Genomic DNA, 23,710 nt, shown 5'->3' with positions numbered 1-23,710 from the left:
CAGATAGGACTTTACTGGTCTAGATGGACCAATGGACTGACTCAAGATAAAGCAGCTTAATGGGTCTCCTTATATTTTTACTAATGTAGCAGAGTCCACAGTAGGTAACATTATAAATGTGTTGTAACACTGACGCCAGATGGTGCTGTAGAGCTAAAATCAGAACTCAGACATTTTCCATTGTAGTAGTAGTAGTAGTTTATTATTTATACTCCGCGCATGTGGCTGGGTTTCCCCAGCTACTCTGGGCGGCTTCCAACAAAATATTAAAATACAGTAGTCCGTCAAACATTAAAAGCTGGTAGCCCTCCTCAGTGATAACTGCCTTCAGATGTCTTCTAAAAGTCTGGTAGTTGTTGTTCTCTTTGACATCTGGGCGGGTGCCACTACCAAGAAGGCCCTCTGCCTGGTTCCCTGTAACTTGGCTTCTCGCAGCAAGGGAACTGCCAGAAGGCCCTCAGCGCTGAACCTCAGTGTCTGGGCTGAACGATGGGGGTGGAAATGGTTTTTTTCAGAGCATTTTCAGAATGTTTTTTTTAACAGCTGTGTAGATGCAGCCTGTGTTTGCCCACTCAAACATTATTTTTTAAAAATGCAATTAAGAAGTTGTACCACGTATAAGTGAACCTACTTCCTCTAATACAAATGAAACATGTCACAAAATCCAGGAAAGGAGAGAAGAAAGCAACATATGGTACAAAAATGATTTTATTTGGGAGTATTACATAAAATATGATTGAGACACGGTTTGGTGCTGCAGTAAGGTGTAGCCAGCTGTGTGAATTAGTTAAGCCAAAAGTGCATTTCATACATGTTCTGAGAGTCAATAAAGTGGTTTACATTGGATCAAACGGCTATATAATTTAAGCAGAAATTAATAATTATAATGGATTACTTAGCCAGTGCAGTTTACACTTTGTGAGTAGCTGTGGATATAAAAAGGTATTCCTTGTTTTTATTTTATAAAACATCCATTTCTGCTAACAAAAAAGTATATAAAAGAATTGGACATGCAAAAAAAAAAAAAAAAAAAAAATTAGAGGAATGGTGAATGCAGGTGGCTTATTTGTTCTTGGCAGCTAAAGGCTTCCGGCTGATCTTCTTGGACTTGTCATTGTTCTTCTTGGGTGGTTCGGGGTTCGCCTGCATGTGTCTGCCATAAAGGCTATGGAGAAACAAGGAACATAAAGAACATGTTTAGTACCTTCCCTGAACTCAAGTGCACCATATAAAACAATTATTACTGCCATCATTAATTTAGTTATACCCAGCTTTTTCTCCTGATGGGACTCAAGGAGGCTTAGAAAACAAGAGTGTCATTTTATTATTATTATCAGTCCTGACAACCATCTCATCCTCCATTTGTGATTGTGTTGGAGATGGCTCACTGGCAATGAGCCTATTCACCACACATCATTGTTCCATAAGTATGCTGCTGTCTTACAATAATAAATACTCAAAGCTGTTTACAACATTGAGAAAAATACATCCCAAAAATAACAAGGCTTGTTTTTCCATTAAACAAGGATCCAACTAGTCTGATCAACTATCTAGGCCTCAGCTGCCCCAAAGAATCACTGCCCCACTTGGCATCACCACTTGGGCAGTGGTTTCTTGCAGCCCTTCACAATGGAAGGCTGATGGGAAAGGTGTCACAGTTGACACTGGCAGAGAAATTAAAGCAGAATAACTTGTGCAGGATGGTTGGGTGGTCAGAATGACCAATTCTGTGGACAGCATGTTCATAATGTTCATCAACCACGAGGAATGTGATGACAAATTCCTGGAAACATAAATACAGTGGTACCTCGGGTTAAGAACTTGATTCGTTATGGAGGTCTGTTCTTAACCTGAAACTGTTCGTAACCTGAAGTACCACTTTAGCTAATGGGGCCTCACGCTGCCGCCGGAGCACGATTTCTGTTCTCATCCTGAAGCAAAGTTCTTAACCCGAGGTACTACTTCTGGGTTAGCAGAGTCAGTAACCTGAAGCGTATGTAACCTGAGGTACCACTGTAATGCTTTGGAAGGATTTACTCCTGCTTGCTTGAACTTGGAAATGGGATTTCAAGGTCCGTTCTGTGCTGTGACCCCCCCACCTTCTCAGACCAGGGTAGCCAAAGCGGTAGACTCGAGTTCCCACCATCCTTGGCCATCAACCATGTTGGCTGGGGCTGATAGCAGTTGGAGTCCATCTGGAGGGGACCAGGCTGGCTACTCCTGTTCTTAGACGTCATCCTATTGTGTAACCGTATGCCAGCAGTTTGTTTGTATTAAGTTCATGTTCTATTTGTTTTTGTTGTTAAAATTTGAGTGTGTGTGTGTGTGTGTGTGTGTGTATATATATTCTATATCTATCTAATATCTCTTTTTAAAAAACTAGTTCTGCATGCTATGACATTTCTACTACTTCCAAGCCAAAGCATAAGCCTTTTTACACAACAGTTTTGCGGTAAGAAGACCCAGGCTTCTTAAATTCTTAACCTTGGAGACATTGACAAAAATTGGGTTGAATTGGCAAGATGGAATGTCGATGTAACAGAGAGTGAACTGGCTGCGTAACCAGAATACTCGAGGGCTTGATAAAGTGACACAGAGGAATGGTGTCAGAGTCTTCTCTGCCTGCTCTCACATGATGGATTGTTGCAAGAGAGCTACCAACACATCAATGCCACATTAATACAGACCCCTGATTAAATGTTGACGAAGTATCCTACAATTAAGATTGCTGGCACTCACAGGAAAGCTAAATAGACTCTAAGGCTGAGAGGATTTACACTGAACACCAGAGAGCAATTAATGGATAATTTATGAGTAATTCCTACTTAAAGCAAAATTAAAAGCCTTCGAGACAAAACAGGATACAAATGTAAACTTGCTCTGTTGACAAAGAACCTTTTGGAAGATACTCTGCGTGTCAAGAAAGAAAAGAGATCCCAAAACTTTCTTGTTTTGAAGGGGGACTGCTCTGGCAGAAGTGATGGGACTAGCTCAAGAAAAACCCTGCACCTGTTGTATGCAAACATATTCTCAACCAAGCCTGACACTCAGCCTTCAGAATGAATTTAAAAAGCCAAATAGTCACATTCTAGAAGGGCATTGGGGAAGGGCTGTAACTCAGTTGCGGATCACATGAACTATGTTCAAAAAAATTCCATGCTCAATTCTTAGCAACTCCAGGTAGGTCTGGCAGAGACCTCAGTTTGAGAGTTGTTGCCAATCAGTGCAGACAATGGCCCTCCAGATGTTGGGCCAAGGTTCTTGAGCAAGGTTCTTGATCAGTTGGTCATGGACCAAGATCTAGTTGGCCTTGGAGGAAACTGGTTTTCTAGATCCATTTCAGTTAGGGTTTAGGCCTGATTTTGGCACAAAAACTGCTTTGATCACTCTGTATGATGGGAGAGAGACAGGGGAAACAGTTCCCTGTCAATTCTCCTCAACTTCTCAGCAGCTTTCAATACCATCAACCATGTTAATCCTTCTGGAGCGGCTGTTCAAGTTCAAGTTGGAGGTTCAATAAGGCTTACTCCCAGGTAAGTGGGGTTAGGATTGCAATCTTAGCGCTTCAAAGAAACAGATGAACTCCAAACATCCATTCTTCCCAGCAAGTGCCACCATAAAGTAAACAAGTAATTATTATGATTATTTGCATTTATTTACCACTTGCTACATAAAATGTCTCAAAGCAACTTAGAATTGCATTCCAGGCTCTTTTCAGTGAATATTCTGACAAAGAAAGACACACAGATGTAACCATGATAATGTGGAGGCAACAATAAAAATTATTCATTAATGATTTGCAATAATAAGGATCGCAGAAATAAATCTGAGTAGCCAGCCACTTATAGTGCAGGGGACACAACTATCTAGGTTGGACTGCCTGACCCTTGAGTGTGTGTGCAAAGGCCAAGAGGAACAAGCATAGAGCCAGGCATCCCTAATGATTCTATCCTCTGATTTACACAGGGTATATGTGTGTGCAAGTATCCGAATCTACAGTGTGCAAAGAAACTCTTATTTTTACATTTTAAATACATAATATTCAAATAAAATACACTGAATCCTAACAAGTTTCCATTTGTCCTTCCTGTTAACGCTTCATGTTCACACATTAGCTGTTGATTATATAAGGCCAAGTTAAAAGACTAGCTTGCAAATTCCTCTCCCCACAACGGCCAGTTTAAATGGGATGCTCCATGCAAATCTCTGCAGAGCAATAATGAGATCATAGCATAAAACCAAGATTTCATGTCCTTCAGACATCTGTAATTATGCTGTGTGGCAACTAAAAAGTTGTTGGCGCTATAATCGTAACTGATAAATGGCACAGCCTCTCTAAACAACGGCACAGCCAGAACCGCCGCGTTGTGTGCAGATTCCTCATTAAGGAAAAGGGCAAATAGTTTTCTAGAGGATTTAATGTCAGTCTGAAAATACTTTTTTTAAAAAAGAAAGAAAGAAAGAAAGAAACCCAAACCCTCCATAATAAGATTTTCTGGGTTTTTCTTTGCTATAGAGTCTGGTTATAAATACACTCTCTGCCAACAGCACACAAGTGTATATAATATGCAAATCTATAAACGAAACAAAAAAAGGTATCTGAAGAAACACCGTGCAGTCTCTACCCTGCCCCACTGAGGGTAACAAATGAGAACACTCTGGCTGCTACAGCAAAACTAACAATAAGGGAGAAAGATGCTCATTAAACTTCATCATTCTGTCCACTTTAATGATGCCTTTACTTAATAAAAATTCCCTGAGCAGTTGCAGGGATATTAGGCAAGGTCTTTGGTTATGTATCAGGGGCCTAAGCTGTCACTAGCAAGCCTGCAGTTCAGGAGGGGCATTCCCAAGAGGAAGGAGCAAATACAGCCTCCTTTGTAATAAATGCAAAGAGAATCAATAACTGCAGCTTGGTACATTACTTAAGCATTTAAGAAAATAGGTGATCTGTCTAAATTAAAGTGCGAAGTGCTAAATGCTGCAATTTAAAGCATAAATCAAGAGGCCTAAAAACCTCAGACACTGAAGCTATAAATCCTTTTATTAAGGCTTATAACTTTAACAAGGGCTATTAAAGGGGCTGGAAAATGTGAAAATATTTTGAAAGTAATTCCACTCCCAGTTAGGTTCCTTTGCTAAGCACTGAAAATGTCAATAGGCCAAGGCTATGCTTTTTGAAATGGTTGGGCTGAAAGGGAAACAGAACAAACTCAACTACAAATAGATAGATGCTCTTGGGGGAAACACACTACATGTTTGTGCATGAGTAAGTTTCAGCTGATTTTGGATGGAACAGTCTATTATTATTAATGATTATTATCATCCCCATCACAAAACTGGCTGATGAAGCCTTAAGTTATGAAAATATGGCAATGCAAGATGCCACCTTAGAAATAGGAGGTTTATGCCTCTCTGGGAAAATGCATTGATTTCTCACTGCATGGTTAAGCCACATACTCAGTCCTGGAGAAAGTGCCATTTTTTAGATGCTTTAGCAATATGCCTGAGCGAAATAACTTGCACAGCAGAATGAAAATATTCCTGCAGATTTCAGAATTGAGACATCGCTCTCCTCTAGCCTGCCTCAGACTTATTTCATCACATTGGCTTGATGCCACAATATTTTGGTCTATTCTGGAATAACACACCTATATTTTCAGCATTTGGTCTTTTACAAAAACCAAGCATGTATTTCAAAATGGGCAGGAGGGGGTGGGGGGACAGTGTTACTGACATGCTGTGCCAGACAGTTACAACTCTGCCTTGAGACTTTTGTGTTTAACAGGGAAAAGCTCAGGAGGGGAAGGGAGGGCCATATATGGTAGGGTTGCCATATTTAAAAAAGTGAAAATCCGGACACAAAAGTTGTTGAGGGTTTTTTGTGTTTTTTGTTTTTTTTTGCAAAGTTGTTGAAGTGTCTGAGCTATTTTTAAGGAAAACCACCAAAAACAACACTGCCGACATGGGTTGCCATATGTCTGGATTTTCCCGGACATTTTAGCGATTTCCACCCGGACACTGCTTCCGACTGCAGTATTCCAGCTATGTCTGGAAAATTCTGGACGTATGGGGACATGGGGTGTGGGGTTGCTGAATGCTTCTCTGTCACTCTTGGCAGTGTTTGAGCCCTCACACATTCTTTTGAATTCTCAAGCAGGGTTACCATCTTCAAAAGCCTTGACTCCCCAGATGGTTGCCTTACAAAAACTTTGCCCGCAGAGCAAAATGGGGTCAATCATTAGGTTATTTAGGTAAAGGGGCAATTCCTGTGTAGTAGGGCCAGTCAACCTCTATAGTCTTTTGGCCCAGAAGATTCCGAATTACCTCTAGATGGCCCTATTATAACCACTGGTATCACTCAGCTAAAAGAGCACCATGTGCTCTATTGTGTGGACGAAAACCAGTCACCTGACTTCATTGTGAAATCAGGCGACAGCAAAAGTTCAAAGAGTACGGCCCCAAGCAACATACTGCTCCTTCAGAGGAAGTGTAACCCCATCAAGAGCAGGCAACCTCCTATCCATCCAGTCTGGCGAACTGCCCACTAACAGTGCTTATCTGGATTGAGCTTCAGTTTATTAGCTCTCATCTAGTCCATTACTGAGACAAGACAACGGTCCAGCTCATCCACTGCCACACCTGCAGAAGTAAAGGAGTAGAGCTGTGTGTCATCAGTATATAGCTGACAACATACTCTCAAACTCCAGATGAACCCACTCAGTAGTTTCATGTAAATGCTAAACAGCATGAGGGATAAAATAAAACCATGAGGAACCTCACACTGAAGGCTCCACAGGGCCAAAGAGAACTCCTCCATCAGCCCCTTCTGGAAATGACTACCCAAGTAGGACCAGAACCATGGCAAAGTGGTGCTACCTACCCCAACTCAGACAGTTGCTCCAGAAGACAACCATGGTTGATGATATCAAAAGCCACTGAGAGGTCAAGGAAAATTAATAGGAGCACATTTCCCCTGCCACTCTTACATCTGTCATTATACAGGTGACCAAAAGCAGTTTCTGTGCCAAAACCAGGCCTAAACCCTGACTGAATTCCTGATTGGATCAAGAAAAATCAGCTTTCTTCAAGACTGCCTGGATATGGTCTGTGCTTTTCTTATGCAGGCTCTCTCTCTGTTTCTCTTAAAAATGGACAGGAAGCCATCAAAAGTTGGAAAGCTTTCCCAATAGTATAGCTGGACACTCTATGCAAGGGAGAGTGCCAGCTGCTGATATAGCACCAATTTGAAAGAGAAATATTCTAGTTTTGCATTATATGTTTGGTGGGATTAGTGCTGCTCTCTTCCCCTCATTGCCATGGCCCACATTACATGAGAGTAGAAAGCCTAAAGTGTGGGATACACAGTCATCTTTACAAGCCTGAAAATACAGAACAAGGGTGATTAGATATAGGATCCAATCCCATGGTAATTCCCAGACCCAATTTTAAATTCACATTTTAAATGGCATATCATGATGTTGTTTGTTGTTGTTTTACATCTCACAAAACAAAATTTGCAAAAGCACAAGATTACCACCAAGGCCTTATGGAGAAGAGTCTGCTAATTAGCAGCTGCTCCCATTATCTGTTGCTACAGAGTGTCAGGGTTGTACATATGTGTATTCCGCATGACTGTGTCGAAACAGTACAGGTTGCAAAGGGGGGGGGGTCCTTTCTCCACTTACTCATCAGCACTTTCAAAGCAAAGCAACCCACCATCAATTAAGGAATGATACAGACATTATGAAGGCCCTCAGCAATTTTTCATAACCTATCACCATGGAGGTAAGACTGATTGAGAGTTTATTCGGCTGTGACTCTCACTCTGTGCCAGCCAATCTTTATAGTAAAACTGCAGTGAAAATGTCACTTGCTGTAATGAACACAGATCATAAGTTAAGCCTCTCGGATATTTCTCCATTAGTTCTCATTAGATTCCGGCCCCCCCTGCGTTTGTTACATTTTTCAGAAGGAGGGGGGTGAGGGAATAACCATGGAACATAATCGGCTCATTGTTACTTAAGATGATTGTGTTAAGATTGTAATTGAGCAAAAGGCAAACAGAGACAGTGCCAGAGGTGTTAGTGTTGTTCACATTCTGATATGTAGCTTTCTAGATTGTCTTAGGTCTCTATGGGCTACACTTGAAACCTAATGAGAAGATAATGAACTGGAACACATCAAAATTAGGAGGAATAATCAAATCATTGGGTGTACCAAGGTGATCCATCCTGAAGCTTTTATGTATCTCAGTGTGTTCATGGAGCATGCTCAAGACTCTTGTAGTGCCAGCCCACCCTATATTTCGCTAGCACAATTCAAAGTGTTGGTGCTGACCTGTAAAGCCCTAAACAACCTTGGCCCTGTATCTGAAGGAACATCTCTACTCCCATCGTTCAGCCCAGACACTGAGATCCAGCTCTGAGGGCCTTCTGGTGGTTCCCTCATTGCACGGTTACAGGGAACCAGGCAGAGGGCCTTCTCAGAAGTCGCACTTGCCCTGTCAAGGAGATATATAACTATACAAGGGTGGCGCTGTGGTCTAAACCACTGAGCCTCTTGGGCTTGCTGATCGGAAGGTTGGCGGCTTGAATCCCTGCGATGGGATGAGCTCCTGTTGCTCTGTCCCAGCTCCTGTCTACCTAGCAGTTTGAAAGCACGCCAGTGCAAGTAGATAAATAGGTACAGCTGTGGCGGGAAGTAGATAAATAGGTACCGCTGTGGCAGGAAGGTAAACAGCATTTCTGTGTGCTCTGGCACTCATCATGGTCCTCTGTGCGCCAGTAGCAGTTTAGTCATGCTGGCCACATGACCCGGAAAGCTGTCTGTGGACAAAAGCCGGCTCCCTCGGCCTGAAAGCGAAATGAGCACTGCAATCCCAGTCACCTTTGATTGGACTTAACTGTCCAGGGGTCCTTTACCTTTTACCTTTTTATAACTATACAACTTTTAGAAGACCTCTGAAGGCAGCCCAGTACAGGGAATATTTAATGTTTGATGTTTCACTGTGGTTTTATAATTTGTTGAAAGCTGCCCAGAGTGGCTGGGGCAACCCATAATAATAATCATAATCATAATCATAATCTATTACTTATATGCCACCCATCTGATGATGATGATGAGGCTCCCAAACTGTGAGTAAGTGCTGTGGTTCACCAGGGTCAGAGATGAAAATGGGATGCTTGTATAAGAAACCCTGTGGCATGGATTTGCCTTCCCCCAAGACTGTTTCCTCTATCACAGGCCTACGTGATAAAAGAGTTAAGTTGGGAGTGAAGGGGTCTCCCATGTATTGACACCCTTGCATGTAACACAGGTGTAAGGCTCTCAAACAGTGTCAATAGCAGTGTTTGGATGTCATGGTAAGCCACAGTTAATGGTTTAGCACACACATGCCCAGTGTTCTCACTTGGTTCCTTCCTGCTCCCAGAGTTCCCAGATTCGGACAGGAGGGGACATTATAAACCTGGGTCCTTGTACCAAAGCCAATGTCTGACAGGAGGAGGGAGGGGAGCCTGGCCCCAGCACTCATTCATAAACCGTGCTTTATGAAGTCTCAAGTGTTCATCCCAGCTGGGTCAGTGGTACGTTCTTCTTACCTGGCTATTTTATTTGTTCATTTATACTGTCACTGAAAAGTATTACTATCCAATTCCCTTGGCTGAATGCTTGAGAACCACTTGCTGTGGTTTACTGTTGGTAACCCTGAAAGCTTTGGTACATAAAAGAGTTTTATATCTGTTCTTCTAATGCAGGGATATTGATTAATCATGCAAGTTGAATATGTGTTGTAGCTTCAGGTAGAAGGAATGTTTCTGCTTATGATATATATATATATATGCGCACAGAAAAACCAAATGTTTCTCATATGTCTGCCAACACATTTAACTAATCCCACAAAAAGAGAGAGAGACAGAGAGACCCTTGATGTGTTCATCTTCTGATTGATGATCATAGAGAGTAGAGACCCAAGCATGAAATCTTAATGCAAAGACATTTCAAACTGCAGCCAAATCACCAGGGAAAGACAGTCAAACAACTTAATTTTGCAAAGTTTGTGACAACGTTATCGACTTAAGAATTGGTCCTGGTTTTTCCTACTTTAACTGTCTGCTGATGCTCAAATATTTACTACTGTGCAACAGCTCACACTGACACCCCGCAACATCAATTCCTGTTTTATCTTAACTTGAATTAAAACATGAATGCTCACAGGCTGTATTTTTTAAGCAAGGTACATGCAGTATATTTTCCTTCCCAGGGGGGTTAGCACCAAACACACCTGCAGCTATGATATAAAATCATTTTATACTGAATGTCCACTAGGCTACAAAATTGCCACGTAAAGTTTTTATATTTTTTAAAATGCTGTCTTCAAGCTTGAAGAAAAAGCAGTGAAAGGGGCTGGAATCACAGATATGCTTATTTGGAATCAAGTTCCAATGAAACCCATAAGACTTATTTCCATTTAACTTTGCTTCAGATTAGGGCCCAGCAAGGACAAATTCTCAGCACAAAGAAAAATTTGAATATATATTTCTGATACATTGAGCTGTTGATGCCTTTGATTATTTGACTGCATCTACTTCAAATTCTGTATTTAATTAAAACTGGTACAGACGGTTCCTGCATCGTTAGAGTTTGAGAATAGCAGATGCAAAATAGGCAAGGTGATATCATTTATTGGACCAACCTCAAGTAGCTCTTATGATCAGGTATATAAGTGAAGATTAGTATACAGTTTATGTAACTAACCGCAACACATTTCCCCCCACTTGCAGCACAATATGCATTATTTTCAACTGGGAATTAACACCTTAGCAGAGTAATTGAAAATGTAAACACCCCGATCTAATCACGTCTTGTAAGTTGCAGTGGCTTTGATAGCACCAGGGACTCATTCAGCCACTTCCAGGCAAATGAACCTATGTGGTCCTTGCAGAATTCTCATCTCCACCGAAGAAGCTCATCCCTATCACAAAAGGTAGCTAAGCAGCCACCCCTTAAAAAAATGTGATAATTTTGGCTGTGGAAAGAGATACCAAAAATAATAATCCCTCAAGACAAATCAAAACAACTTCCAGATTTCAAAGTGCACCAGATATTTCCACTTGGCTTACAAATGCTAGAACTCCGGAAGAGGTATTATTGATTGGTAATGAGCTTCCACTGAGATTGAATTAGCTGATAAGTGACTTGATGTTCATTACTGTCATCCCCAACGATAGGTTCAGATAATGGCATTGGCAGCTGCTGCTGTTTGCTGGCGTGAGGTCCAAGGCAGACATTGAACTGGAGCTTAGAAGGCAAAAGGAGCCTCACTTACTTCTTTTTGAGTACCGTATTTTTCGCCCCATAGGACACACCTAGGTTTTTTGGGGGGGAAATAAAGAAAAAAATTTTTATTTCCCCCCCAGGCGCGAGGCTGGCGCGGGGAAAGTCTGAGCTTTCCCCGACCCCAGCCCCCAGAACAGCCTGCTATCTGCAAGCCTAGGGAGCCCGGCGCGAAGTCGCGCCGGTCTCCCCAGGCTTGCGGAGAGGTGCGCGAAGCCCGGGCGCGCTCTTCAGCATGTCCCAGGCTTTGGAATGCAGGCAGCTCTGCGCAACCCTCGGGAGCCCGGCGCGACTTCACGCCGGGCTCCGGAGGGCTGCGCGGAGCCCGGGGCTGCAGGCAGCTCCGCGCAGCCATCAGGAGTCCAGTGGGACTTCGCGCCGGGCTCTGGAGGGCTGCACAGAGCTTCCTGAAGCCTGCATTTGCCCCATAGGACGCACACACATTTCCCCTTCATTTTTGGAGGGGAAAAAGTGCGTCCTATAGGGCAAAAAATACGGTAATCCCTTTTGCGATCTTGGGCAGTGAGCAGCGCTCATGCACTGCAGATGGAAGGGCCCTTGGCTTCTCCAAAAGGGACATGGTAGCAGCAGACCTCTCTCTCTACTAGGGGCACCAAAGAGCTGCTGCCAGTCAGAATCTGCAATATTGCGCTAGATGGACCTGGTCCAAGCCCGCTTCTTAGAATCATAGAATCATAGAATCATAGAGTTGGAAGAGACCACAAGGGCCATCGAGTCCAACCCCCTGCCAAGCAGGAAACACCATCAGAGCACTCCTGACATATGGTTGTCAAGCCTCTGCTTAAAGACCTCCAAAGAAGGAGACTCCACCACACTCTTCTGTTCCTATGCTGAGGCATTTCCTTTCCTTTCCTTTCTGTGGTTCTTTATTACAGTAATATATGAAGCAGAGATGTTTAAAAAAGTCTAAAAGGCACCCCTGCCTTCAGCTGCTTTTGACTCACTATGGAGAAAAGGATCAGCCAGCACAGGCAGACCCTCCATTGCAAGACTGCATCTCTCATCATGCCTAGACAATGGCCATGCTGGCTGGGCCTGATGCGAACTGGAGTCCAACAATGTCCAGAAGCCACAGGCTTCCCACCCCTGCTTTAGCATGTCCACAAGGTGCATTGGGTTGGACAAAGTTAAGCAGCAGGTGGAAACCAATTCCACGTGTCAGCTGCAGTCATTGCTGCTGCCCTTCCGCCTGCTTGCCAAAGGAAAAAGTGGAGCTGCAGCAACCAGGGCTGGGTTATTTGGAGGCTCATGCTTATGCGCTACAATCAGCGCATAAGCCCATAAGATGCCACATTGGGAGCTCTTGCACTGTTTGGAAGCATTGCTATAAAGGCCCACAAATAGTGGATGCTGCCTCTCTCTAAATTACTATTCATAGTGCTTTCAGCATTTAAACGAGGCTGAATCATATATACATATACATATATACAGATACTCCTTTTGACTATCAATAAAACCTGCTGTCATCTGATATCTCAATAGCACTCACAGCTGAGGGGGGTCATGTGCAGCACAAATATCCCCATGTGCTATAACCTTATACCATAATCTTAGGTTTGGGGAATTCTGTGTCCCGTGATGCACAACTATCTAAACTGAAGGAGATACATCCGGACAGTGTCAGCTGAACACATAAAATACGGTGACTCAGTGAAAAGGAAAATAAGATATCATCTCATTGAATAGAAAAAAGGAGGATATTAGATAGCCTTAAGAATGATGGATAGGCTTCAGCTAGAGGGAAAATTTCAGCTAGATGCATGGCGATCTGAAACAGATCTGAAAAATGTTTACAGCCTTCAGATGTAAGTCTGATACTGTATTGTGGCAAAGGCATTCATTAAATCACTTGGGCCACACAAAAGCAGGAGGCATTTCAACCTGTGCCACTTACACACACACACACACACAGAGAGAGAGAGAGAGAGAGAGAGAGAGAGAGAGAGAGTGCAATAGCAATGTGAACACAAAATAAGTGGTAACCCAAAAGGCAAGTTTTCACTGAAATAAAACGTCAGTGGAACATGCCGAGGACCACACAAGGATTAATTGTCCCTTTGCTAACTTTCAAAACTCAGCCTAACTATCAAAGTAGCTGCAGAAGATAGTTTGGAAACTTCAGCTGGGGCAGAGATGCAGCAGTCTGGGCATGTGCAGAGCTAAATGGCAACACGAGAACAGGCCTTCTCTGCGGTGGCTCCCCATGTGTGGAATGCTCTCCCAAGGGAAGTTTGCCTGGTGCCTTCATTACACACCTTTAGGCGTCCGGCAAAAACATTCATTTTAAACCAGGCCTTTGGTTGATCAGTTTGACATACTATACCCTTTTAAAATATGGCTCTTCTCTCTCTCTCTCTCTCTCTCTCTCTCTCTCTCTCTCTGTGTGTGTGTGTGTGTGTGTGTGTGTTATTGGGTTGTTGTTTTTATTCTGATTATATATGTTGTGCACTTTTCTGTGAACCGCCCTGAGACCTCAGGCTGTAGGGAGGTATATAAACCTAATCAATTAATAAAAATAAATGCTTGACAAGTATGAGGCGGGTGCTTGCTCCCATATGCAACTGAGTGTGCAATGACTGTACCACCCACTGACTTTGGAGGATTACCAAATGTCAATGTGGTCCTCAGGTTGCATGTGCTTTCTTACTATGGCATTGTGTTCGCATCCTGCTCTTCTGTACATTAGGAGTAAAAATAACCAACAAAAATTTATATGTGAACTAGAGGGCCAAATTCACCCCCACCTTATTTTTCCATAAGACTGCATCTACAACTGCATGAAAAAAGAAATGAGGATTGTGAACCAGGCAATGCTAGGAGTCAAGTAGCAGCCTGTTCTGTGATCACAGCCATCTGTTGAAGTAACAAGAATCACAATTGCTCTCTTAGTGGGTTACACACACACACACACACACACACACACACACGTTGGTCAGTGTATTTTAATTAACTGAGTAGCATGAATGGTATTGAGACTGTAGATGAGGTTTGGGGGAATGTTCAGACTACTTATATTTAAAACAATTAAAAAATTACAACCAATGATGAGCTAAAAACCAGAGAAGGACACATGTTAACATTCCACATGTCTGGATAGGCTTGACTAAGTGACTTGGAAGGGTCAGCTCTTAACGGTCTAGGTGTTGTAATTGTTTTGCTCTGTAACTGAGATGTTCTATTGTGCTTATTGTTTGCAAAACACTTTTGGAATTCATACAAATGGAAAGCAAAGCACTCAAACAATGAAGCAGAGCACTCAGCCTCTCCAAGCAGTAGTGTGCTTGTGTGTACAGTCATGTAGAAATAGGTGTGTGTGTGGGGGGGGGGTCTTGCATGTGTGAGCTGCTCTCTGACCCTCACTACATCCTGCATCTGATGAATCAAGTTTAGGCCCTCTTAAGTGATGGAGAAAGAACTAAAAAGAGCTTTGATATTACGTGGGAAGTCAAATCTGAGGGGATGAAAGAAAGCCTGATTTTAGGGTCAAAAAAAATAAGGGCCAGGCAGAGTTTAGATCTTCTGGCAGATCTCTGCATGATTTACAGTAGATCACCAACAGTTGTATACCCAACTGCTTCACAATAGCAACAACTCCCCCTACCCTGCCAAAAAATAGGCTGCTGAAACAACCACAAAAACTTGGAGAAACCCTTTAATGGATTTTTGTGTGAAAGGATTATGAGCTCATTTTTGATACTGAAAACAATTGCCCAGGTTGAAATGAACTCAGAGGTGTCCTTCCCCTTAATTCTAAATGTATGCTCACATGCCGTTCTAAGCTATTATATTGTACCTGCCTCCAATTGATGGACTTCAGAGTACAGTGGTACCTCGGATTAAGAACTTAATTCGTTCTGGAGGTCCGTTCTTAACCTGAAACTGTTCTTAACCTGAGGTACCACTTTAGCTAATGGGGCCTCCTGCTGCCGCTGCACGATTTCTGTTCTCATCCTGAAGCAAAGTTCTTAACCCGAGGTACTATTTCTGGATTAGCAGAGTCTGTAACCTGAAGCGTCTGTAACCCGAGGTACCACTGTACTTTGAAAAAAACACAAAGGATTGTATTCAACCAAATTTTACTCAGAGTAGATGTATCAAAATTCATGAACACAACTAAGTGAAGTCCATTAATTTCAGTGGTTCTATTCTGAGCAAAATTTGGTTGACCACCCTCCAGAGTATGAGCGATGAGCTTGACGTATGTTTATCCTCTCTATAAAGGAGGATGTTCATAGCGCTTGTAGTGTTATACGGTCCGCGGTTTCATAAAATCACAAAAAAGGGAAATAATGGTTTACAATCTTTCTCAGAAAAGCCTTAAAATAGAATAGCAGTTTCCTTACCACAAGCACAAGCACACGCAAGATATAATACCGCCAACATCCACCAAGCAATATTACCCATAGGTTAAGAGCATTTATCCTTAGCTTTATAAAATTGCTTTAATGGTACTTAATACAGAAAACAAATAAGGACTACAGCTAGGTGCAGTGGGGGGGGGAGAGTATGGTTTTACGCATTCATATTTCTTTTACATTATTTATATGTCCCTGAAAGTAAGGTATTTTACATAACACTAATGTAAAATCTGAAAAGCGTTCAGACAATAATATGTGGGGTAGTGGGAAAGCGTTCAGACAATAATATGTGGGGTAATATTACACAGAGGGAGAGAGAAAGAGAGAGAGAGAGATGTAAGCTATGAAACAACAGTAAGGCTGCAATCTTAATGTTTACTTATGTACAAGTAAGCCACATTGAACACAAGGAGACTTACTTCTGATTGACGGTGCACAGATTTACAGTGAACTGGCCTCACCGACAGAACTGAGTATTTTCTCCACACTACTGATGCCAAGGCTCAGCAACCTAACCCTGTCCTACACATTTTTACCTAGGAATAAATCCTAACACAAGTGCCAACTTCCAAGGGAGAATGGGGGAGGCCAACATTGTATGATGTCAGGACATTGGGAGGAGCCAGGGGCGGAGCCAAATGTGGCTGGCGGCGCCTCCTCCCGCCACTGCTACCTGCCAAGGGGAGCTTTCCTGCTTCTTCCCCTCCACAGCATCGGGAGGAGGAGCTGGCCATTGAAGCTGTGCCACGTTCAGCTCCCCACTCAGCCTCCTCTGCCCCCTTTGAACATTGGAGGGCCCCCAAAGGGCTCGGCCCCTAGGAGATGGTTCCCCTGAATGCCACTAGTTCTGTGGGATGTAGGCTGTGTTCACACGGTACCTTTAAAGAACATTTGAAGCGTGTTCTTTCCCTCAAATAATTATGGGCCCTGAAGTTTGCCCCTCACAGAGTTGCAGCAGTCCTTAACAAACTACAGTACCCAGAATTCTTTGAGGGGAAAAGATGTGCTTTAAAGGGATACTGAGTACACTGAGTACATCAGCATGCTCTTCAATCTCGACTAACAGAGGGAAAACAAACCACTATGTCCTACATACAGCCCAATCTGATGAAAGTTTACTCGGAGCTCCCCTTGCCCCCATGAGAGCTCTGAGAATATTTTGGTTTTGTTGAGGCTCTGGGTAGTGGCAGCAGAAGGAAAGTGTACTCATAACGGACCAGAAATTTATTTACTAAAGTTATATCACACCCTTCCTTCCAAAGGGAGTTCAGGAGTTCAAATATGCCTGTGATTAAAATTTTATATATTAAAAAATGTATATTGGGCAATGGCTATGTTTAATACTTGGTTTCTAATCTTTTCTGTTAATGCTGTTTGTAACATGCCCTAGACCTTAGGGTGAAGGCTCAAATTCAATAATAAATAAATACAAGGTAAACCCACTAAGTTCAACTGGAACTGACTTACATTAGATATTGGATTGCACCGTTGACATCACTTGGAAAAGATACAGTCAGGCCCCCACCCATCTTGGTGGAGAATTTCTGGGCTTCTCTGAATAGGAGGATATGTAGCTGTAGCAAAACTTGAATGGTTTGATAGTCAAACATTTAACACAGGCTGATTCAGTGTATAAGTTATTTTTACTACCATAAGCAACTGAAAGTTTTATGTTATCAAAAAGAAATTGGGGTGGGGGGAGAGAAACACCTGTAAATGCTCATTCTTCAAGTCTGCATTTGATACTTTCTATGAGCAGATAAATTTTCAGTGTCACCGTTCCTGAGTTTTGCTGCTATTTTTATTTCCAACTTGACAGAATATTCAAAGCTGACAAATGTGGTAGAACAGACAAAATTATTAAAAGCTTCAATTTACAGCAAACCGTTGACAGTTTGCTTTTGCAGCGCATAAAGCAAAAACCTTGGAGATGTAAATACACAGGTATTTCCATGGTAAGGTAGAGGCGGCATGCCTCAGAGAGGTCTTGAGACGGTGTTCATGAAGCATTTCAAATGAAAAGAACACCTCAAAACATACACAGTGGTACCTCTGGATGCGAACGGGATCCGTTCCGGAGCCCCGTTTGCATCCTGAAGCGAACGCAACCCGCGCCTGCGCGTCGCAATTTGCCGCTTCTGCACATGCGCATGACGTCATTTTGAGCATCTGCGCATGCGCTAGCAACGAAACCCGGAAGTAACGCATTCTGTTACTTCCGGGTCGCCGCGGAGTGCAACCCGAAAACGCTCAACCCGAAGCTACTTCAACCCAAGGTATGACTGTACATTCTTTCTAGCATACCTTGTAACTAAGGTTAAATAAAAATGGCTACCTAATCTGTCATTCCCATTCAGAGCTATATGACTTTGGGTAGCCAGTTCAGCGGTGTGGAGTTTGCTGATTTTATTTTTTCTGTGGGAGCTGAGGGCCCAAACCATTCTGTTGCATTTGCTTCTGGGAAGGGGAGCTTGTCAGAAATGGAAGCAACTCCTGCCCCAAACTCTAGAGAGCCACTGCCAGTCAGTATAGATCAGGGGTGCTCAAAGCTCCCACCGCCAGGTCCCTTTGGAGAAGGCTAAACATTACTGAGGCCCACCAGCCATGAGATAGAGATGCAAGGGCAAAGCCAGTCAGAAAACAGTGAGGTCGGTGATTGGCATAACCAGCTGGCAATCAGCAACATCACTTTCTGTTGATTTCTCACCCCACTTTGGAGGTTGCCAAATTCTTTGCTACGGCGATTTCTTAGTGCCCCAGAGTTCCATAGTTCGATTTTCCTCAGGTTAAATACAGACATTGATTCTGGAGGTATCATGGCTCAGCCTCCCAAATTTAGGGAGAATTTGCCGATTCAGAGGCTCTAAGCCTTCTATTTAGTCAGACCAAGTGGAGAAGGCATTCGGTTTTATATATTTCCCTCACCCCTCCTTTCTGCTTCTTTTACATTCACTTATTCCTCTTATAACAAGCTCTCTTTCTTCCCCTCCCTTCTCTGGTTATTATAATTGTTGTTATTACTACTAGCACTGCTAGTAGTTTTGGAGCTGCTGGAGCCAGCACCTGCCCAACCCAAAGGCTACTGACTGCATGACTGGAGAGGGGGACAGGGACAGGACTGTGGTCCCCAGCCTAGAGTTTGAGAAACCCTGATGTGGGCAGTACTGAGTTAGATGGGCCAATGGTTCTTATGGTATAAAGGCAGTTTCCTACAGTATAAACCGAGCCCCTGCTGTCAAAGGTGGCAGATTTTTAAGAGTTAAAAAAGAAGTCACTGCTCTGATAAGCACCACTCCTTCCAAAAGGAAACGCAGGAATTCAGATTTGTTGAGATTAATCATTTGCACAGGATTATACCGTATTGGCCCAAATATAAGCTGCAGCCGAATATAAGCCACACCTTTAAAATTCAAGGGGGGGAAAGAAAAAAAGACAATACCCGAATATAAGCTGCTCCCTTAAAATTCTGCATGTGTGTTTCAGCAGCAATATCGTAAAAGCCAATTCTGGTAAGGTCATGAATTTAAGCTGCACTTTAACTTTTCACAGTCAGAATTTGGGGGGAAAAGGTGTGGCTTATATTCAGGCCAATACGGTAAAGCCTGCTCTAGCCCAAGTCAAACTATTGTTCCAGCTAGCCCAGTACTGCTTACACTGACTGGCAGCAGTTCTCCAGGGTCTTTCCCAGCCAAATCTGTAGGGACTGACCCAGGGACCTTCTGGATTCAAAGCAGATGATATACCACTGAGCTTCCGCCCTTCCCCTTCTTCTGCACATGTCTTTAGAAACTCCATACCTCACACAGTTGGCGGACTTCGGGATCTCAAATTTCAGTGGCACCCTGTGCAACACCAACATTCAGCACCCCCTCGCTTCTCATTCTACCTCATAGTTGTGGTGCCCCCCCAAAAAAAAACTGGTTGCGCGCCCCTCAGTTCGCCTCCGCCCCTCACTGAGTGTTTTGATGTTATCCAAATACTGGAACCATTTTGTTCAACAGTGTTCACAACATTCTCAGAAATGCGATTCTCAAAATTCTTGGAATATGCTCATATTCAACTAACAAGGTGCTTTTAAGCAATTAACTGCTAATTCCACAGTGTGCTCTATAAAAATAGGAAGAAGCTAAATGTGAAGTGCTTGGCACTGATGTACCCCGCTAACATTGCATTCCCGGTTGCTGGTGCTATCCAGCACCAGGCATGTTGCTAAATCCTCTGAGCGAAAGGGAGGGAGAAACTGGCGACATATTTATGATATGGGATGGGATGGGATGGGATGGGGGGGGGGTTGAAATCAACCATCAGGCATTTATAACTGATCAGCCAAAAGGATGGAAGGAAACACAAGAAAAGGACAGAGGGCAAAATACAGATTGACAAAGTTCTCCTGCAAGGAAGTGAAAGGAAGCAGACGGTGAAGACTTTCATGCTAGAAGCAGATCTGCTCATCTACAAAGACTAAACTACAATTCCTAACAAACAAGGTAATAAATTGGTTGGTATTTTAAACTTGTCAAGAAAATAATTCAGCTAGACCTTTTGCGGATTGACCATAATTCACATTTATTTGCAGCTTTGAAGCAAAGGACAAGGTATTGGGATAATAAAGGTGGTGCTGAAACACAAGTGAACAATCAAACAAAAATTACAAAAAAGGAAGTAGTGATTTGCATACGTTCATATTGGAGAGATGGCTGAGAACCTCAAGTTTCACTGATTGCAGCAATAATTCTGAATGCAAACCAGATTCTGCAAGGTTCTCACTAAATTCTTTCAGGTTCCACACCCTCTTAGTCTTTAAGCCAGACAGGGGGAACTTGTGGTCCTTGAGATAGTACTGAACTACAACTCCCTATATGGAACTAGCAGAAATGACTGGCAGATTCTGAGACCTGGGAGAGGAAGCAGTGGAAGAGGATTGGAAGAAATTTAAGGACCATTTACGAAAACATTGTAAATTACATGAGTGCTAAGAAGGATGCGAGATTGAAAATAACATGGCTCCAATAACTTAGTTCAAAAGAATATGAGAATAAGTGAATCTAGAGAGAAAAATAAATTTCGAATAATCATTATGTTTAAATTGGGTAATCAAGATTTGGCTAAAAGTATTTAAAGTTAGGGACATAATATTGGTAATTTATAGAATAAGAATGGAAATAAGGGGATAAATTGCTGACTAAAACTGTATAATTTTGGAATGCAGGAGCGAGAGACATGAGGAAGTCCAAAAGTGAAGAAAATATGGTTATTACAAGATGTTAATTGTATTTCTGTTTTCTCGGTTTTGTTTTTTAAGAAAATCTTTAATAAAAATTTATATATATATATATAAAAAGTACTGAACTACAACTCCCATCAGCCCCAGAAAGCATGGCCAATGGCCAGGGAATTGTGGGAGTTTTAGTTTAGCAACATCTGGAGGCCCACACCTGCTTCAAGTGAAACTTATTTACTACGGCAGCCTTTCTCAACCTTGGGTCCCCAGATGTTGTTGGGGCTAGAAACTTAACCACTCCAGACTGCTGGTCCTGCTAGCTGGGGATGATAGGAGTTGTAGTCCAACAACATCTGGGGAGCCGAGGTTGAGAAAGGCTGCACTTAGGGGCTCTTATGTGTAATATAAATTGGGGTCATAAACAGGGGCTGCTATGCCTGGATCTGCTGAATTGTTACTATTGGTTTTTTACTGTCTATTTTGCCCTGGCTTTGGGGGTAGTGTTTTAAGTGTATATTTAAATTGGTTTTATATTCCATTTGGTTTTGTATTTTAACCTACTTTATGAGCAGCTTTGTGGCGCATGTGCTCAAAAAGCAGATTACACATCTTTTAAATAAATACAAACAACCCACCAGCTTTTATTTTATTCAAATGGCCAACTGTGTAGCTTATTCTGCGTTGTATCCAGTGTAGCACAGCTTGGTGGCAGAATACATGCTTCGTATGCAAAAGGTCCCAGGTTCAAATCCTGATGTTTCCAGGTAGGACTGGGAAGGAACCTTGCCTGAAACCCTGGAAAGCCACTGCCAGTCAGAGTTGACTGTACCAAAGTGGATGGACTTGTTCCTAAAAGGGTGTTTTGAGGGCCACCTTCTCTGACACTGGCTCCCCCTATGCTCTCGGAAAAATCCACTTGAGGGTTATGAAACTCTCCAGAATAGAACAGAATACAGGGGCATCAGAGGAAAAATCAATGTAACTCAAGGTGGTGTCATCTTACAGAAATGCCTTTCTGATCATGTAAGTCGCATTTGGGATTCAACCCTGTATTTTGACTACTGAAATTCGGAATTCTGTTTTGCCTTGGGCACCAGGCTGTTTTGTGTCCTTTCTGGCAGCAAGGACTGTTCTGAATCAGGCAGCAGCGAAAAACTGCAGTTCGGTTTTAAATGTTTCTTCTGATCTATAAGAAATAGTACCAGTGAGTAAGATATATATGCATGTGTTGTGTGTGTTTTAATAAAAGCTTGGTTCCCACACAGAGGAAAGATATGTACATTTTTAGAGAGCTTCAACTCTGAACTGAATCGCCTCTCAGTCCTCAAGAGACTTTTCTGTCAGTATAACAAGCTCGAAAACAAAATATGAACGACAAGTGCAGATAGTTAGCTGATTGAGAACACAGAGTGAAAAGTAACCATATTAATCTCTTTCTTCCCATAGATTGTGCAACTTCCAGGCAGAAATATCGATCCTGACCTAGTCTACACAGCAGCATGGATTTATAATCAGTGTTCCAAATATAAGTTGGAGAAATTTGTTCCAAAATGACAGCTTTTATCTCTTTTCCTCTAAATTTATCTTAGTTGGGTTCCTAATGAAAGGTCATCGTTGTTAAAGAATTTTTCCTTGGTGAGCAGGTAGGTTTACAAGGTTGTTACAACATCAACAAGCCTGAAACTGACATCAGAAATATTGTCTGGTCACTTCTTGCTACAGCACATGGGACTCATTCCAAAGGGATTGGATGTGCAGCAGCAAAATACAACAACCAAGAATCTTGTGGTATCATAAAGACGGAAAAATTATGATGGCATTAACTATGGGGTGGGGACTACAAGTCTGCTTCATCAGATACATGACACGTAACCCAGTTACAGGAATATATAAGATTGTGGTTGTGGGGGCGAGACTGTGAATGGTAAGGTCAGAGGGAAATGAAATGCAGAAAGCACAGTGATAATTATGATATTAAACAGTTGCCAATGCTGCTCCCTGGCCTGGTTATGAGAAAGGAGACAGGCAGGTGAGGGCTAGCTGAGGGAAGATGGAAGTTCCTTATTTTATTATTATTTCTTTGTTAAATTTATATTCCACCTTCCCTCCTAAAGGAGCACAGGTTAGTGGGGACCAGACTGCAGTACCTGCTAGCAAGTAGGAGCTCTGGGCAACTGGGACACCTGCAAAATCAGGTGCCCCAATTCTGCAATGTCTCTGCTTCTGAGCAGGCGATCTCATGTTGGACTTTCTTCCTACACAGCTGCACACAGAACATGTTTAGTAAAAGGGGGGCGGGGAATTACCAGGGGGTGGGGACACAGACTAAGAACATCAACTCACTCTTATCTACACACTTATGCCCTGCATGTCAGTAACATTTGAACAGGGCTTCTGTCACTCCTTGTAGTTTAAGCTTCCCAACTACATATTATTTCTTAATTAAAATCCTCCCACATATGTATTTTTTATTTTGGTTTTTGTAAAAAGGCTTCACCTACTTGCTCCAAAGTCATTCAGACAACTTCTTTTGTTTCTCCTCCTCCTAGAAATGGGAGCTGGCAAATGTTCTACGAGACACTGATAATGCCACTGGGATTCCTCCCTACCCCCCCCCCCCACTCAGGAATCAGCTGAAAATTTACACGATTTCCATTATAATGATAAAGTGGCCAGGATAATATATTGGATCAAGAAACATGAACTGAGCAGTTCATCTAGGCAGTAGCCAGTTATGAATATTTTTAATAAATATGCAAAGATGATATTCTGT

The 23,710-nt window shown here is 42.5% G+C and overlaps 1 protein-coding gene and 1 long non-coding RNA gene across 2 annotated transcripts in view; both read right to left on the bottom strand.

Moving 5' to 3' along the window:
- Window positions 1-690: 690 nt before the first annotated feature.
- The window catches only part of RSU1 (Ras suppressor protein 1), a 61,093-nt gene continuing 38,073 nt past the window's right edge, over window positions 691-23,710 (bottom strand). Inside the window, exon 9 of the mRNA XM_081834888.1 lies at window positions 691-1,165. Within this exon, the coding sequence (XP_081691014.1) occupies window positions 1,063-1,165 (103 nt within the window). The 3' untranslated portion in view covers window positions 691-1,062. The remainder of the gene's footprint in view (window positions 1,166-23,710) is intronic.
- On the bottom strand, window positions 10,297-12,281 carry LOC309352989. Its single transcript, XR_014161509.1, has 3 exons — window positions 12,172-12,281; window positions 11,834-12,012; window positions 10,297-11,331 (listed from the first exon to the last, which is right to left on the bottom strand). It is a non-coding gene; the product is annotated as an uncharacterized lncRNA (long non-coding RNA).

This window comes from Podarcis erhardii (genome assembly GCF_964252035.2).
Source record: "Podarcis erhardii genome assembly, chromosome: 12".
Classification (NCBI taxonomy): Eukaryota; Metazoa; Chordata; class Lepidosauria; order Squamata; family Lacertidae; genus Podarcis; species Podarcis erhardii.
This window is presented reverse-complemented; position numbering and strand designations above follow the sequence as displayed.